The sequence below is a fragment of the Heterocephalus glaber genome, unplaced genomic scaffold, assembly GCF_053883595.1.
Source record: "Heterocephalus glaber isolate CG9 unplaced genomic scaffold, H.glaber_assembly_v1.0 deba00000470, whole genome shotgun sequence".
NCBI lineage: Eukaryota > Metazoa > Chordata > Mammalia > Rodentia > Bathyergidae > Heterocephalus > Heterocephalus glaber.
In genome coordinates, this window is record NW_028258145.1 from 22,625,952 (window position 1) to 22,640,380 (window position 14,429).

The 14,429-nt window shown below is 38.0% G+C and overlaps 1 protein-coding gene across 10 annotated transcripts in view; it reads right to left on the bottom strand.

Moving 5' to 3' along the window:
- Positions 1 to 14,429, bottom strand: part of Ctnna2 (catenin alpha 2) — a 1,179,603-nt gene that overhangs the window by 733,669 nt on the left and 431,505 nt on the right. For all 10 annotated transcript variants that reach the window (XM_004844636.4, XM_004844634.4, XM_087201964.1 and 7 more), the window contains one exon: positions 6,391 to 6,594. In XM_004844636.4, the coding sequence (XP_004844693.1) occupies positions 6,391 to 6,594 (204 nt within the window). The remainder of the gene's footprint in view (positions 1 to 6,390; positions 6,595 to 14,429) is intronic.

The window sequence follows — 14,429 nt, forward strand, 5'->3', positions numbered from 1 at the left end:
AAATGCAGACAAACAGGATAGCAAATACAATAATTCAAGGATAGATGTTTAAAGCACTATCAGAAGATTTCCACCACAACTACATAATTTTGGAAGAATAGATTCAAAGAGCAATTTTACATTCAAAGGAAAGGATTGGTAACCTAATGTTAAAACCATTTGTTTTAATTAATGTCTGAATACAAAATACCAACTAAAAATGAATTAAAAACTCTCTTTATGGAGGCAACAGTTTCATATGGGGAGCATAATTGCACAGATGAACCTGGAGTTCAAAATTAATATAGATAAGAGCATTGGTCCCATTTGAAGGCAGAAACAGAAAAGATGCAGAAAAATAAAAGGCAAGGAAATTTTTTCCTTATAATCCTCAAGTTTGGCAGTTTGAGATATTAAGAATATTTCCATTGAATGAAAGATAACAATCTTCTTAAGGCAATACTTAATTTCCCATTAGAATGGAGAGCCATTCTGGGGAGGTACAGGCAACAGCACACAAACATTTTAAATATTACTTTCTATCCTTTTTTCTTACAGTGTTTGGGATCAATCCTAGGGTGGCATGTATGTTAATCAGTCCTTCTGCCACTGAGCTCTACCCTCAACTCCCCAATTCTGTTTTAAAGGAAACTTTTTAATAGAAAAACTTATAATTAGACAAAGTGACATTTGTGATTTCTGTTCCCCTGGTACATATTAATGGGAATGAAGAAAAGACCTAGATAAAACCAAAAACAATTTTTACGTTACATCAACCAATAGCCTTCTTCTTAAATGGTAACAACTACTCAATTATCTGTCACCACCCCCCCCAACACACACTCAGCACTGCCTTCCTAACTGTGAGAAATGTAATAGAGTAACAATTCCTCCAACAAAGTTGTCTTTCTGATGACATTCCTTTCAGAACCTTTCAATACTTCTCTGAGACTCTCTCTCTAACCTAAATTTGGACTTCCCCATGGGTTGTACTGGGCTCCTCTCAGTAATATTTATATACAATGAACTCAGAGAAATTATGATTAATAAAAAAATTATACATAAAGTCAGTAAAATCCAAAAAAATACACATAGGATAATTTTAAGTAGAATCTCTGAATTATCTTTATTTGCAAAAGTTTGATTGAATGAAAATTTTCACAGACCCCTTAAATGACATAAAATGTAAAGCCATGTCTTCATTCTTTTCCTAATTTGTTCCATAGCCAGGCTATGGGTCTAAATCAGAACTCTATACTGCCAGTATGAGGAATCTTCCCCACTTATTTTTTCAAGCCTCTTTTTACAAACTGTATTCAAAATGAATTGCTTCTAAATCAATTATTATGTAAGCATACATTACAATGCTATGAAGTCAGTAAATATAAGGTGAGAGAATGTTTATTGATATGGCCATATATCACAATATATTGAGTAAATCGATTAAAAAACATCATTTACAGTATGAATTAATTTTTTTAAAAAAATCAAGGCATGCATGCGTGTGTGTGTGTGTGTGTGTAAATAGACCACTCATGTAAGCTTAAAAATATTGATTGTTTATAGAGGATGAGATCATTTTTCTTCTTTCTTCACATTTTCCTTTACAATCAATATGCATTTCCTTTTGTTATTTAAAGAACAAAGAATAGCATAAAAGCCACTATTTATGGAGGCCCTGTGTCCTAGAATACCAGGTCACCTACAACACATAGTGTTGCTGAGGAAGAATCTGTAGAGTGTCCTGTGGTGTAGGCCTTAGAGAAGGCTGTGAATGACCTTTCTAGACCTCATTCAGTCCTCAAGGCTCAGAAGGAGGCCCGATTAGGAGTCACCTTTATTTAAGTCCCAATCTAGAGCAAAGACTCTGTGCATATTTCCTGTGGATTATATTAGTGCTTTACAAATTAAACGAGAGAGGCTTCATTTTGCAAAAAGTTGTATCCAAATAGTTTTTTAAAATATATAATTTTAGTTATTTTTTAAAATGCAACATGATTTAGTTTAACTCAGCAATGACCAGCAAATCATTACTTTAGACCAACAGGACCTCTGCTATCACTGCATAAACAGTTGAACTCTAATACTATGATTGTTTAAATAAAACGGTAGCTCTCCATTGAACTTTTAAAAACTTTAGAGCTACACAGAGTCTATGCATATAAAACTAAACCATATTGTTTATAGCACCGTAACACACACTAAAGTCCAGACACATACACTTATCACATATTATCGTCAAGGCCTAATAGTGAATTGTGCTTGGAGAAGTAATGGCTTAATGCTTTTCCTTATTGTTTTGCATTGATAGTTTTAGTACTGAGAATAAGTACTAATTTTCTTCTTAGAGTTCTGCATTATCCATTAATACTTGGAATAAGTATTATATTTTCCAATTTTTTATATTTATAAAAATGTGAACCATACATAGACATTTTGCATAATACAACATTGAGCAAATTTTTTCTACTGAACTACCCTTCCAAATGTAATCTGTCTCACAGAGTATCCAGACATCTCCAAGTGAGATGTTTACAAATTGTTATTCTATCTGAGTAAATCATAACTTTCTATGCAACCCAAACAAAATGAAGATATCCTGGTAGTAGCAGCTGATGTCTCTCTTATGTTCATAAAACAGATACATTCTTCTCATTGGTTGCATTATAAGAAAATATATAAGCAGAATTTGAAAACTGTTCTACTGCTACTACTACCACCTGACCAGGAGATTATTGTCTCCTGAATTCTTCCAGATCCCAGGGCCTCTTTCACTGTCCTCGTTTCCCCTGCCTTGAACTTCTATGGCCCATTTTCAACACCTGAATCATGGCATTTTCTCTCCAACACTTTCCAGAGAACTTCCACTGCATGACATTAAAAGTTAGGTTCTGTATAATGGTACATGTGGTTCTGCACAGACTGATGCCCCATCACCTAGCAAACTCCACCTCCTACCAGCTCTACTCACAGTAGCCACTCTGGCCTTTCATGGTGCTCAGACATACCTGGCAACTGCTCAGAGGAAGGCCCTTTCTTTAAGTGCTTCTTAGTTCCTTCTGACTCAAGTACTCCTTTGTGCCCTCACCTCCAAAAGGTCTTTGATACCATCTTCTTAACTTCTCAGGCCACCCTTACTTAGAGCAGCTCCCATGTTCCCACCCTCCTAGGTTTTCTGTTCCCCCTTTGTATTCATCACCATCTGAAATAACTTCTGCTGAAATCACTTACGCATTTACTGACTATCTCCTCTGTAAGTTTCACGGGGACAGAGAATTTTGTTTTACCCATTTTTGTATACCCAGAGGCCTAGAGCAATGTTCAGAGCAATGCACGTTTGATCAATGAGTAAAATATTCTAAGGATGATTCTCTCACAGAACTCTTATCAATAAAATACTGTTTCATTATATCCTATCATGGGTCACTTGTAAGATTTTTTTATGAAAAAAAGAGTTTATTGCCTCAAACCAAACTGCACAAAATTATAAGTTCACGAAGAAACTGTAAGCGTTCATTATAATTTGGAACAGTTGAACAGTCACCATTATACACCAACAACCACAACCACATTGACAGCTTAATCCTAATTTACATTTATAAGGCCACATATACTTTTGAAAAAAGAATCTATACCCATTGGTCTCCACATATGTACAGTAATGAAGGTCTAAATGGGAACTATTTGAACAATATACTCACTTTGGGTTATATCTAGAACTGGAAAGAACAAGTTAAGGCCACTCAAGGCTTTTCTAAAGCCATTCCAACAATTTTTGTACCATTGTCTTGCCCTGGGATTGTAATTTTCACCACAGGTATCTTTTTACCCAAGTTATTTTTTTAATAATACCACAGTTGCCTTTAAGTATATAATTTTTGTCACCTTTTCAAATCATACACATTTGTAGCAATATCTAATCCACAACTGATATCCTACCCTCAGTGCCACCCATGTGGCCAAACCTTAGCCCATGTCCAAGGAAGACTGCTTTTTCCTAAGCAGTTCTCTGTGGCTTCCATCTCCCTTTATTCCATACCACTTGGCATGTACCTGGTTTTAGAACAGCTCTGGCTACAAGGGAGTATTATGAGTTGAATGTTCATCTGGGACCAGTAAGGGATTTTTTCATTTTTTTAATTCAGAAATGTCAGTTATGTCATTTAAAAAAATCTTTATAGTTAAGTGATTTCTTTATCCTAATGATATTAGGCTTAGCACATTAAGATGAAACCTGCAGGGTAATACTAATGTCTTTATTCCTAAAGCTTGCAAAATTGAAAGAAAAAAAGAGAAATATAACAATGCAGGAATGACTAATCTACTGGTTACTATTAATTACAATAGAATTTTCAGTCAAGACATGGATGTGTGATGTTGTTTTTATTAATATATAGCCTATAAAAATAAATATAGATTGATTTTTGGTATTATAAATAAATACACTGAAATGGGATTGTAGGGCAGTATAGTTGAATCCAATTCTACCTTGAAATAGTGAAAATTATGTGAAGTTCAACTAAATTTTCTATGGTTTATATAAAAGTCAAATAGGAATTGTTTTGTTTCGGGCTTTGATCCTGATAACTTGATGTGAACAGAATTTGTACACTTTGAAATTTATACACTATACCCTTCAATCCATTCTCTCTAACCATGTCAAAATACAGCAAGATTTTAGTAAAAGTACAAAACATTCCTTTACCATAAGTTTCTGGAAAAAAAAAGTCTGGAGTCAATAAAATACAAAAATACATCACCTCCGCTGATCTGTATAAATTTACACTGGAGAAAAATTCTGACAGTATTCTGAACACTGAACTGAAAACTACATGTTATTTAATCACAGTCAGTGATTTCCATTCACAGGAACACTCTTTTTCCCCTGATTTATTTATATTGAGATCTTAACCATCACTATCTCTTTAGTTTCCACTTCTTTCTTTGTCAATAATTCTTCACTGTCAGAAACACTAGCATGCCTTCATATAAAACCAAATTCCACAGACAAGTAATTAGCCCTTTGCTGTTCTGTTAAAATAACAACAAACAGAATTCCAGATTTTACCTTTTATCTTTTTTTTTTGTTTGCAAATCTACTATTCAAAACTTTTGCTCATAGTGAGGGACACTGGTGAGCAACATTTCTAAGTGAACCCTAGGGAACACACACAAACCCAAATCACAGAAGGTGCTAGCCACCCAGGGTCCCTCACAGAAGTCCTCATGAGCAGTTGGGCACCCAGGATGCATCCACACTTTATTCTCGTGGTGAAAATGGGCAAGTCTTCCAAAATCAAAGAACCTGAAGGTTCAATGAAACAGATTATGCATTTTAGTTTGTAGGGTGTTGTCATTAACTACCGTTTTGAGTTCTGAATAAAGTTCTCTGGCGACTGTGGCAGGAGGAGTACGGTCACCGCTCACACTTACTCCATATCTGACCCATGCACTGCCCATCTGCGAGCTGCACATGGTAAGTCATGATGGGACTGGAAAGGCCCTGGAAAACAGCTTGGCCTCAGCCTTGCCTCAGTGTATTCTAATGACACTGACCATGGATTTCAAAAGCTGTGAGCAGACTTTCAGTGTTCCCATTACCTACCTGACAACTCCACAGGACATTCCTTCAACATATAGTTTTGTCCAGGATATACTGAATTATGTCAAACTCAGGACTGGGGACGAGGAACTCCATATCTTTGGCTGTTGCAAGCCCTAGGGATCACCACAACTAAACACATGCAGCAGGTCAGTATAACCGCAATCTAGTGCCTTTCAAAGCAAATAATACAGACTTCACCTCCTTGTAGTTTATGGGTACACAAAACTGTCACATTTTATGACAACTGGAGAGGGAGTTTCTGTCTGTACCACAATACAACTAAATGCCACTAACATTTACTTGAAAACTCAAACTCACTCTTACAAGCAATGCTATTTGCATAATAAATCAACAGAGCTCCTCCAAGTTTCACTGTGCTAGAACTTCACCTTAACTGTACAAGCACTTTCAAACCTACTACATTTATTAATGCTTTTTAGGGTTGAAGATAAGCTTTGAAAGCACCCTGTAAAAGAGAACTTGGCATATCCTCCCTTGCATCCATTCATCAATCAGCTACTGTTACCATTTGAAATCCTACTTAAATTGCAGCCACTAAAATGACCCAGAAGAAATCACTCAAGTAAAAAGTGAAAGTTTTCCTAAGATTACACTCCCCATCCGTCTCTCCCATAGGAAACACTCCTTCCAAAACGAAATCAGGACACAGGCTGTCCCTAAGAGCTCCACCTGCTGCTCTACAGGGAACGTCTGTCCTCTTTGCCAGCTACACACGCTTCCCTAACAGCCACGCGATCTTGGAAGAGAATCCACCGAGAGGAGAGAGGAGAAAGCTCAGGACTTACATTATTCATGTACTCGCTGAGCAGGTCCTGCAGCGCCTGCCGCACGGCGTTGCACTCGGCCACGATGCGCTCGCGCCGGTCGTCACGCGTGCAGGAGGAGTCGGCCATGAGCGCCGCGCCGCTGATGATGCTCTCCAGCCGCTCCTCCAGCGAAGGCCGGAACCGGGCCTCGCTGAACGTCATGGGGTCCAGGATGATCTTATTCTGAAGGGACGACAACAAAGAAATGAGCGGGGATCGGAGGCTGCCTTTGCACCCCGACTTCAAACCCAGGCACACGCGAAGCCAAGAGAAGACTTCCCCCAACTCCCTCCAAGAAGGAGAAAACGGTTACTGAGACAAGTTCTATAACGACCTTGACAAAGTATTAACTTTTGTGAGATACTGTTGTCCTAAATGTAATCTTCAGGGTGGAAACAGTACATCTTGTTTGAAGAACATGTTCTTGGCAAAGACTATCTGAATTCAGAGGCAGTTTCAAATGAGATCGTGACACTGGTTTCATATTTTTAAAATATGAAGCCTTCAAGGAAAGCATATTTCAGTGTAGCACTTGGGGGGATTGTGAGGTGACCTTGGAACTAAAATGATATTTAATCAACAATTTAAGTATGCATTAGCTGTGACTTTTGTACATAGAACATTCATTCCTTTCATGAAAAGTAGTCAAATGGTGGGATGCCTTTGGAAGTGAGGGCAAAAAAATAGGCATATTTAATATAGGTTAATTTTCCACGAGGAAGTAATTTATGTAAAAACTAGTTTTATAAAAAAGGATTCCTAATGTGTATGTATGTGTGCATGCATATGAGATTTACGGCAGTTAAATATCACTATTATGATAGAGGGATTAACATGTTCTAGAGGAGCCTATTTTATGGATAAAATAGAACATTTCCTAAAAAGGAAGCTTTCACTAAGAATGTGAGCTCTATTTTGCCCTTACTAAGTCTAAGGCACCTGGAAGACTGTGGGAGGAGTGTTGATAGCTGGATGGAAATATGCACGCAGAATTGAGGAGATTTTCCAACCTTATAGGAATTCAGGAATTGTCAAGGATGTTTGAACACAAAATACATTCTGACACAGAAGTAAAGTGAATGGAGCAAGAAAAACAGAACAAAGAAGGCTCTGTTAGCACCAATTTCCAAGGGCATGTATAAGGGCATGAGAATCAAAAGGAAGATTGAAAATTTAATCAGAGAGATAGGAGCAATACCTGGAGAACTCACAGCAAGCCGAGAGAATGAAGAGTAAGATAGGGTGTGATAGGGCCAGAGATTTAGCTCAGTGGTGCCGCACCTGCCTTGCAAGCACAAGGTCCTGAGTTTGATCCCTGGTACCGAAAAAAAAAAAGATGGGGTGTTATTGTTATCTGGGTGACACAGAAGGGAAACTGACATTGCCTGAAGGCTGGTTGCTTTGGGGAATCCATTACTGCTCCAGGCAAGGAAAATAATTCCAGCAATGTTAACCAAAGCAGAGGGCCCTGCTGCAGGAAGCAGGGTGCTCTTCCTCAGTGGAAATATAAGTTCAGAGGTCTAGGAAACAGAGGGGTGATGATGGGGCAAATGGGCTTTCAGCCTTGGGAATGTAAGGTGCAATTTCCATTCCATTGCTGTTTTGTTTGGCATTCATCATTCCTTAAGTATTCATAAAACATTTTTTAAAGCTATTAGAAAACCACATTTTACCATATCAACAAATACAATAAGAAAAATGAATAAGAGTACATAGTTATACCATTGACAGTCTGCCAAGGTGCTGCTGTGTACCTACTGTAGTGCATAGTGCTGAAAATCAGACAGGGAACAACAAAGACATTCTATGGCTTCACAGTCTAAAGTAGTATAAAATAATTGCTTAGTTATTACAAAAGAAGTTCAGCTATGTGCTCTGGGAAGATTTACTCTAGCCTTCCAAAGTATTCTAGAGTATTTGTTGAAGGTTAGGCTGGGAGCTTCTGTGGCTCCAATTCTCTAATTCAGAGCTTTGTTAAAATGCAAATCTCCAAAGCAGAAAGTTAAATATTAGTGTACAAGGTTATGGAGATCTTGAAGAATAAGCAAAAGTAGGTTATGACTTTGAAAGGAAAAGGCACAGACTAAACACAGACCAAGTCTGGACTCCACTACAATCATGAGTTTACTAGGAAATCACTAAATGATCAAGTCTGCAGTTTAGAAAGCAGATGCATGCAGTCTTGCAAACAAGAGACAACTACTGAGTGGCAGGCTTTGGCAGGATGATCATCCTCACATTTCCTCTCTGTTTCATCTTGGAAAAGCAATAAAAAGAGGTTGTTTGCCCACAATGTGCTACTTGGAATTTGTGCCTTGTGCCATGGTATTGGGCATAAGAGTTTGAACATTATGAAAAAATCATGTGAAAGCCTCAGTATGGTGGATGGCTCTCTGGGGTCCATTATTACAGGTGAAAGTTGCAAAAAGAAATCTGAGAAGGGAACACAGATATTCCTGTCCTTCCCCATCCACAGTACTGCACTTTGCAATTTCTCTTCCTGTGGGATCCATTTAAATTCATATTCTCCTTCTCTCTCTGTTTCTGTCTCTCTGCCTCTGTTTCTCTATCTCTGCACCTCTCTCTCTCTCTTTCTCCTGCTTCTCTGCTAATGTGCTAAATGTTTTCTTAATCATGCATTAAGAACTGATACCCTAATTAAGGAAATACCTGGTTAAAATATAATTAGACTACCTTTCCTACAAAGATTATTGATTTTTAAAGGCCTATTTTGCAAAAAGCCAAAATGAAAGTTACAATTAAGTGTTCTGTTTTAAGGTTTCAGGGAACTCAACAGAATTATACACTGGCTCCAGGATAGATTTTCATTATACTTTTTTACTAAATATATAAAAAGTACCAATTTGATGGAGATATGATGAGGCAAATTTGAACTTTTCAATAAGGGCAATTGCAAAACAGATCCTCTCTAACAGAAGAGAATGCACTACATTCATTAGACCACTATTTGGAGATTATTTGCTATGGAACACTGAGCACAGAGATACAATGTTTCAAAGAAAAAAATAGTGTCCCTGGTCAAATATGTTTTGGAAATACTACATGGCACAGAGCAAGTTATCATATGAAAGACTTTGTAGAGTTCTGCATTAAAGGAGTCCATTCACTATAGTGTTTCCCAAACCTATTTGGGCAGAGAGAAAGCCAATATAAAAGGCATGCATTACCTATAAGAACTCAAGGAATACACTTGGGGCAGTGTGACAAGGGTGGCTTTGTAGTATCAGCCAACTGAGCTCCCTACCTGCCACTGCTAGGGGCTGTCATGAAAGTAAATGCATGAAACATTGAACTTGACAAACTGCATAAAAGTTACACTACCTATCACATTTCTAATAGAATTATTCATTATTTATAGATCACAAGGGAAAAGCTTTAAAAAATCTCCCTGGGAAGGAAACAATAAATTTACAACATTCTAATTTGTATCTGTGGTGCAGAAGGGAAGAATTTTGGTGATGAATGTAAAAAATGAGCAAGGAGAAGCCTTCAGAGGAGAGAAAGGCACTGAGGCCAATGTCTGTGCCCAGGGACCTGTGTGCATGCAGGCCATCCTGCAGTATAGACTAGGGCATGGATTGTGCATGTGTCTATGCTTCTAAGAAGGAATGGGTAGAGCTGCTATGCATGGCTAGAGGAGGTTGTGTGGCCATGAGTGGGTCTATAGGTGCACATGTATGTGTATGGGATTGCACTGGGTTGTATGTCTGAGTATGTGTGCCCCTCTCCAAGCCTGTGCATGGTTGGACACAAATTGTGTGCATGAGTAGAAAGTAGGTATGTGTGTTTCTATGTGTGAATATGTTCACAGAACTGGAAAGATCTCAGGGTAAATGAAAGAATTTTTAAAAGTACTAAGTAAAGATAGAGGCCCAAAAACCTAGAAGAAAAGGATCTTCTTATAGTTCCTAAAGAGAGGAAATCAAACTCTAAGAGCTGAATCCTGAGCAAGACATAACCAGAGAATGGAAGTCAAATTTCAAAGAGGGAGATCTATTTGTTGCTGCAATATTTGAGAGTGTTTCTTAAAAAGAGGAAATATCTAGGTCAATTATCTTTCTCGACATGCTCAGAGGTCTTTCAGATCAACATACAGTCACTGAGAACAGCACATTTTCCCCTCAGCCCATCAGGTCTCATATTTCCGTACAGCTGTGCTCTAGTGGCAGGAAAAAGCATTTTCTCTCCTCATCCCCTAAACCAATCTCCAGTCTTCCTCCTTGTCCTCAATCAAAACTCCACTCCCTGGTCCCTGACTATAAATACAACAAGTGCCAGAACAAAGTGAAAGAACAAATCCAAGGCTTCCTGTCTTTTCCTTTAAGGCAAAGGTACAGTCCCATGAGAAGCTCTTATGATGTTTCCAGACATTATTTTGTAAAATCAAATTTTTTTGCTCATTTTAAGGCTCATTTAAACTTTTTATCATTTTAATCTTTTAGATCTATGTACATTGTTATTTTAAAATTGTGGGTTCCATGTACAGTATCTTGAATTTTTTAATTTAGTGTAAGTTCTTACCTATTTTCATTCTATCTGACTTGCACAGTATTTTGTGGTTTGTGATTTTTACATGTTTTTAATAATGGGATTAATTTTTAAATTAATGTTTTCATTCTTACAGTTCATAGAGTGGCAATTAAAATGCATAGCCCCAAAGAGACAGCCACAATTAGTTACCCCAGGCAAAGGAGGCTAATACCCAGTTCTGCCACTAAGTCATTGTTGTAGCTCGCCCTGCAGCCCCACATAACAGAGCTCCTGTTTCTCTGATGTTTACCTGTATAAAATTTTTAACCTGAAATAATTCAGGGGACCATGTAGTTTAAAACTACTCAGAATAACATGTTTACCTTTACTCATCATACATAACGATAGTTAGTAAAGTACTGCCTTTAAATTTCTCCTACTCTTCATTCTTCCCAAAAGGAGTTACATGATCTAAAATTTCAGCACAACTGTGTTAGCTTGATATGAGCTCTGATACAAAAGGAGGAAGTGGAGAGACATCAGACACAGCAAGAAGTTAAATATATCATACATGGTCTGATGGATCCACAATTCTGTGTCCTTGTTATAATCGTCTCCATCGTATTGAACAAAAATGAGGCAGAAGTACTGTCCCATGGCCATTCAGCTTGTAGTGAAAACACTAGGATTTGAAATCAGGTCTGTTGATGTCAAACTCAGAGTTCCTTCCATTGTATAAGATTATGCACATTCAGTTGAAACAAGACTAGTAAGTAACTAGATTTCTAACTTTAAAAAGCCTATGAAATTCTCCAAAACCAAATATAGAAGCTTAAGTGTGTCATCTGTTGTACTGTCTTCTTTTATATCAACTGCTCCCTCAGACAGATGACTAAGAGCTTACCATTCATTCAACAAATGGGTGCCTGTTACTTTAGGTGTCTAAGGGCACATCATCAAGCATACTTTTTTCAAAAGCTTGCCTAATCAAAAAAAGAAAGTATATACAACCAACTGTGATTGAAAAATGTGTTGCTGATGGGACAAAAGGACTGAGCAGCAGCACATCTGCACAGTTGGGAAGTGGGAGGTGGTTAAAGAAGTCTCTGTGGAGGAGGACGTTCCTCAGCTGAGACCTGGAGAGAAGAAAGCAGTGGCTAAGCAAAGCCAAGAGTAGACAGGGGAAGGATACATTTGGAGGTGAGAGATGTCATGGTGTATGAGAAACAATTACAGGAGAGTTACTGGAACTGAAGTGCTAAGGTAAAGCCACACATATGGTGCCATGGAAATGCTCAAACTGGCTCTCCTTGAGAAACTTAAAGCTGCATCAACTGACTCCCTTCACCTGTACCTGCAGCACCTGGAAATCATGAAGTATTTTATGGCAGCTACACTTGACCTGAGGTAGGCACAGCCACCTTTGCACTCTGCCACACCTACCCAAGGAGAGCTCCTGTGACAGGCAACCCCTGCTGTGGAAGTGGACATCCTAACCCTGACTCTCAGAGCTGGGCTGAGCCTCTTCGCTCCTAGCTTCTCTTTCCGGCTCTCCTTTCACAGGTATTAGGCCTGCAGAGTAGTAAAGTCTCTCTCAGTCTACATCTGTTAGTTCTCACTTTATCCTTTATGGGCAATTCTTCCTTGTATGTATAATCACATCTATTTTGGTGTCTGCTTCTCCTGGTACCTAAATGGATAGAAATAAGAGGAGACTAAGGTGGAGGACAGAACAACAACTTGGCTCTGAGGACACTCACATGCTGTTAAGAAGCTTTCCATTTGTATACATGCCTTTTGGCAAAGAAGAATACTCAAAAGTCCTACACATTCTTTGTTTGGTTATAGAAAGTTTCCTGTGGTAGTTGGTATAAGTTAATTTGACAAGACTAGAAGTAGAAGATAGGAGAGCAATAACTCAGCCTTCGGTTCCCATAAGACAGTTAAGAAGAGAACAAATCAGAATTGTGTTTGTAAGCATAAAGGGAAGGGCTTAGATTTGAGAAACACTGAGAATGCCAGTCTAACAAGATTTAGAGAAAATATATAGGCTAAAAAATGAGGAAGAAGGATTCAAAGACATGACATAGATTTCCATAGTCAACATCAATGATCCAGGTGTAGACAAACTGCTTTCTAGGAGTCAGTCTCCTAGTGTGTAGTTTTATTATGACATGGGGCCATTGTCTATTTGTTTGTGACTATTTTTGCACTACAAATAGTTGAATAGTTAGGCCACAGTTTTGCTACTGGACCATAAAGCTTGGAGTACAGTGGACCCTCGAGTTACGACCAGCCTGGCATATGAACAACTAGGGTTTTAGTTTTAACCTATGAATAAAGTCTTGAGTTAGACCCAAATGCCAGCCATTTGTGCTTGCAGATGGTCTCCCATACAGATTTAACCCTTAAAGAGTTCTGGAAGGAACATTACAACATCTTTTCCTGTGTGGGACTAAGAAATTCTGGGCCAGTGTCTCTCTAAGGACACTAAGATCTGCCTGGAAGCAAATGTGGCCTAAAATTATACAGAAGAAAGACTTTGAAGGCAATTGACCAACTTGACTTATAACCAGGACTAGGGAATGAACTGAGTTTGTAAGTTAAGGGTCTACTGTGTTTGCTCTTAGCCTTTAAAAAGATATTTGCTGACCCATGAAAAATTGGGATGAAGTAGAGCAGGTCAAGTGTCTATGATTCTTTTAGAAAATTAATAATAAGTATATATTCATCAGAAGAGTAGAGGGATGGCCTGTCCTTTAAATACATAAAATTAATTGTTTTCAAACATAAAAGGAATATCTAGTTGGGAGATCTAATAATAGTCACAAAATAGATAAAAATACACCTAGATGCCAATTATATTTAAAAGAAAAATTAGCTAAGGGAGATAAATATTGTACAGGTACACATTCAGTGCAAAAGCAGAGCTAGAATTGGGATGCACGCCCTCTGGCTCCAGTCTACGCTTTTAGCCACTGCACTACACTCTTTCTTGCATAGATCTTTCTGCCTGGGTGATACCAGTCACTAGTGCCAGAATTAATGCCACAGCCATTTCCCCACGTCAGAACCTAAAGTAGCAGTAGTTCATGATGCTTGCTTCATGAAGGTATTGAAAACAGTGAACAACCACTACGAATGAAAGCCCCACAAGGATACATTATCCTGTTTTTAAGCTTGCAAGTCTGTTTCAAATTGGTCAGCAGGTGTTATAAGTCATTTTGTCTACCAAGAAGGAAAGCAGAATTATAACTTAGTCTTTCTTTGGGTAGGAATAAACCATTTTAAAGCTGAGTTTTTACCTATGTGTCCTCAATCAGTCATTAGGAAAGTTTGGCTTTATCTGGTAAAATGTGGTGGTAAAATGTGGTTATAAAAGTAGTATTTTAAGTTATAATGAAGTGAGTAGAAAGACTCAAGCATTGACATAGCTTCGCTTGAGTGGTGTTTTAACCACAGATTTAGTTTTCACAGCTGAGGTAGGTGATGCTTTTTTCTTTTTTCCTTTAATAGCCAAGAAATTG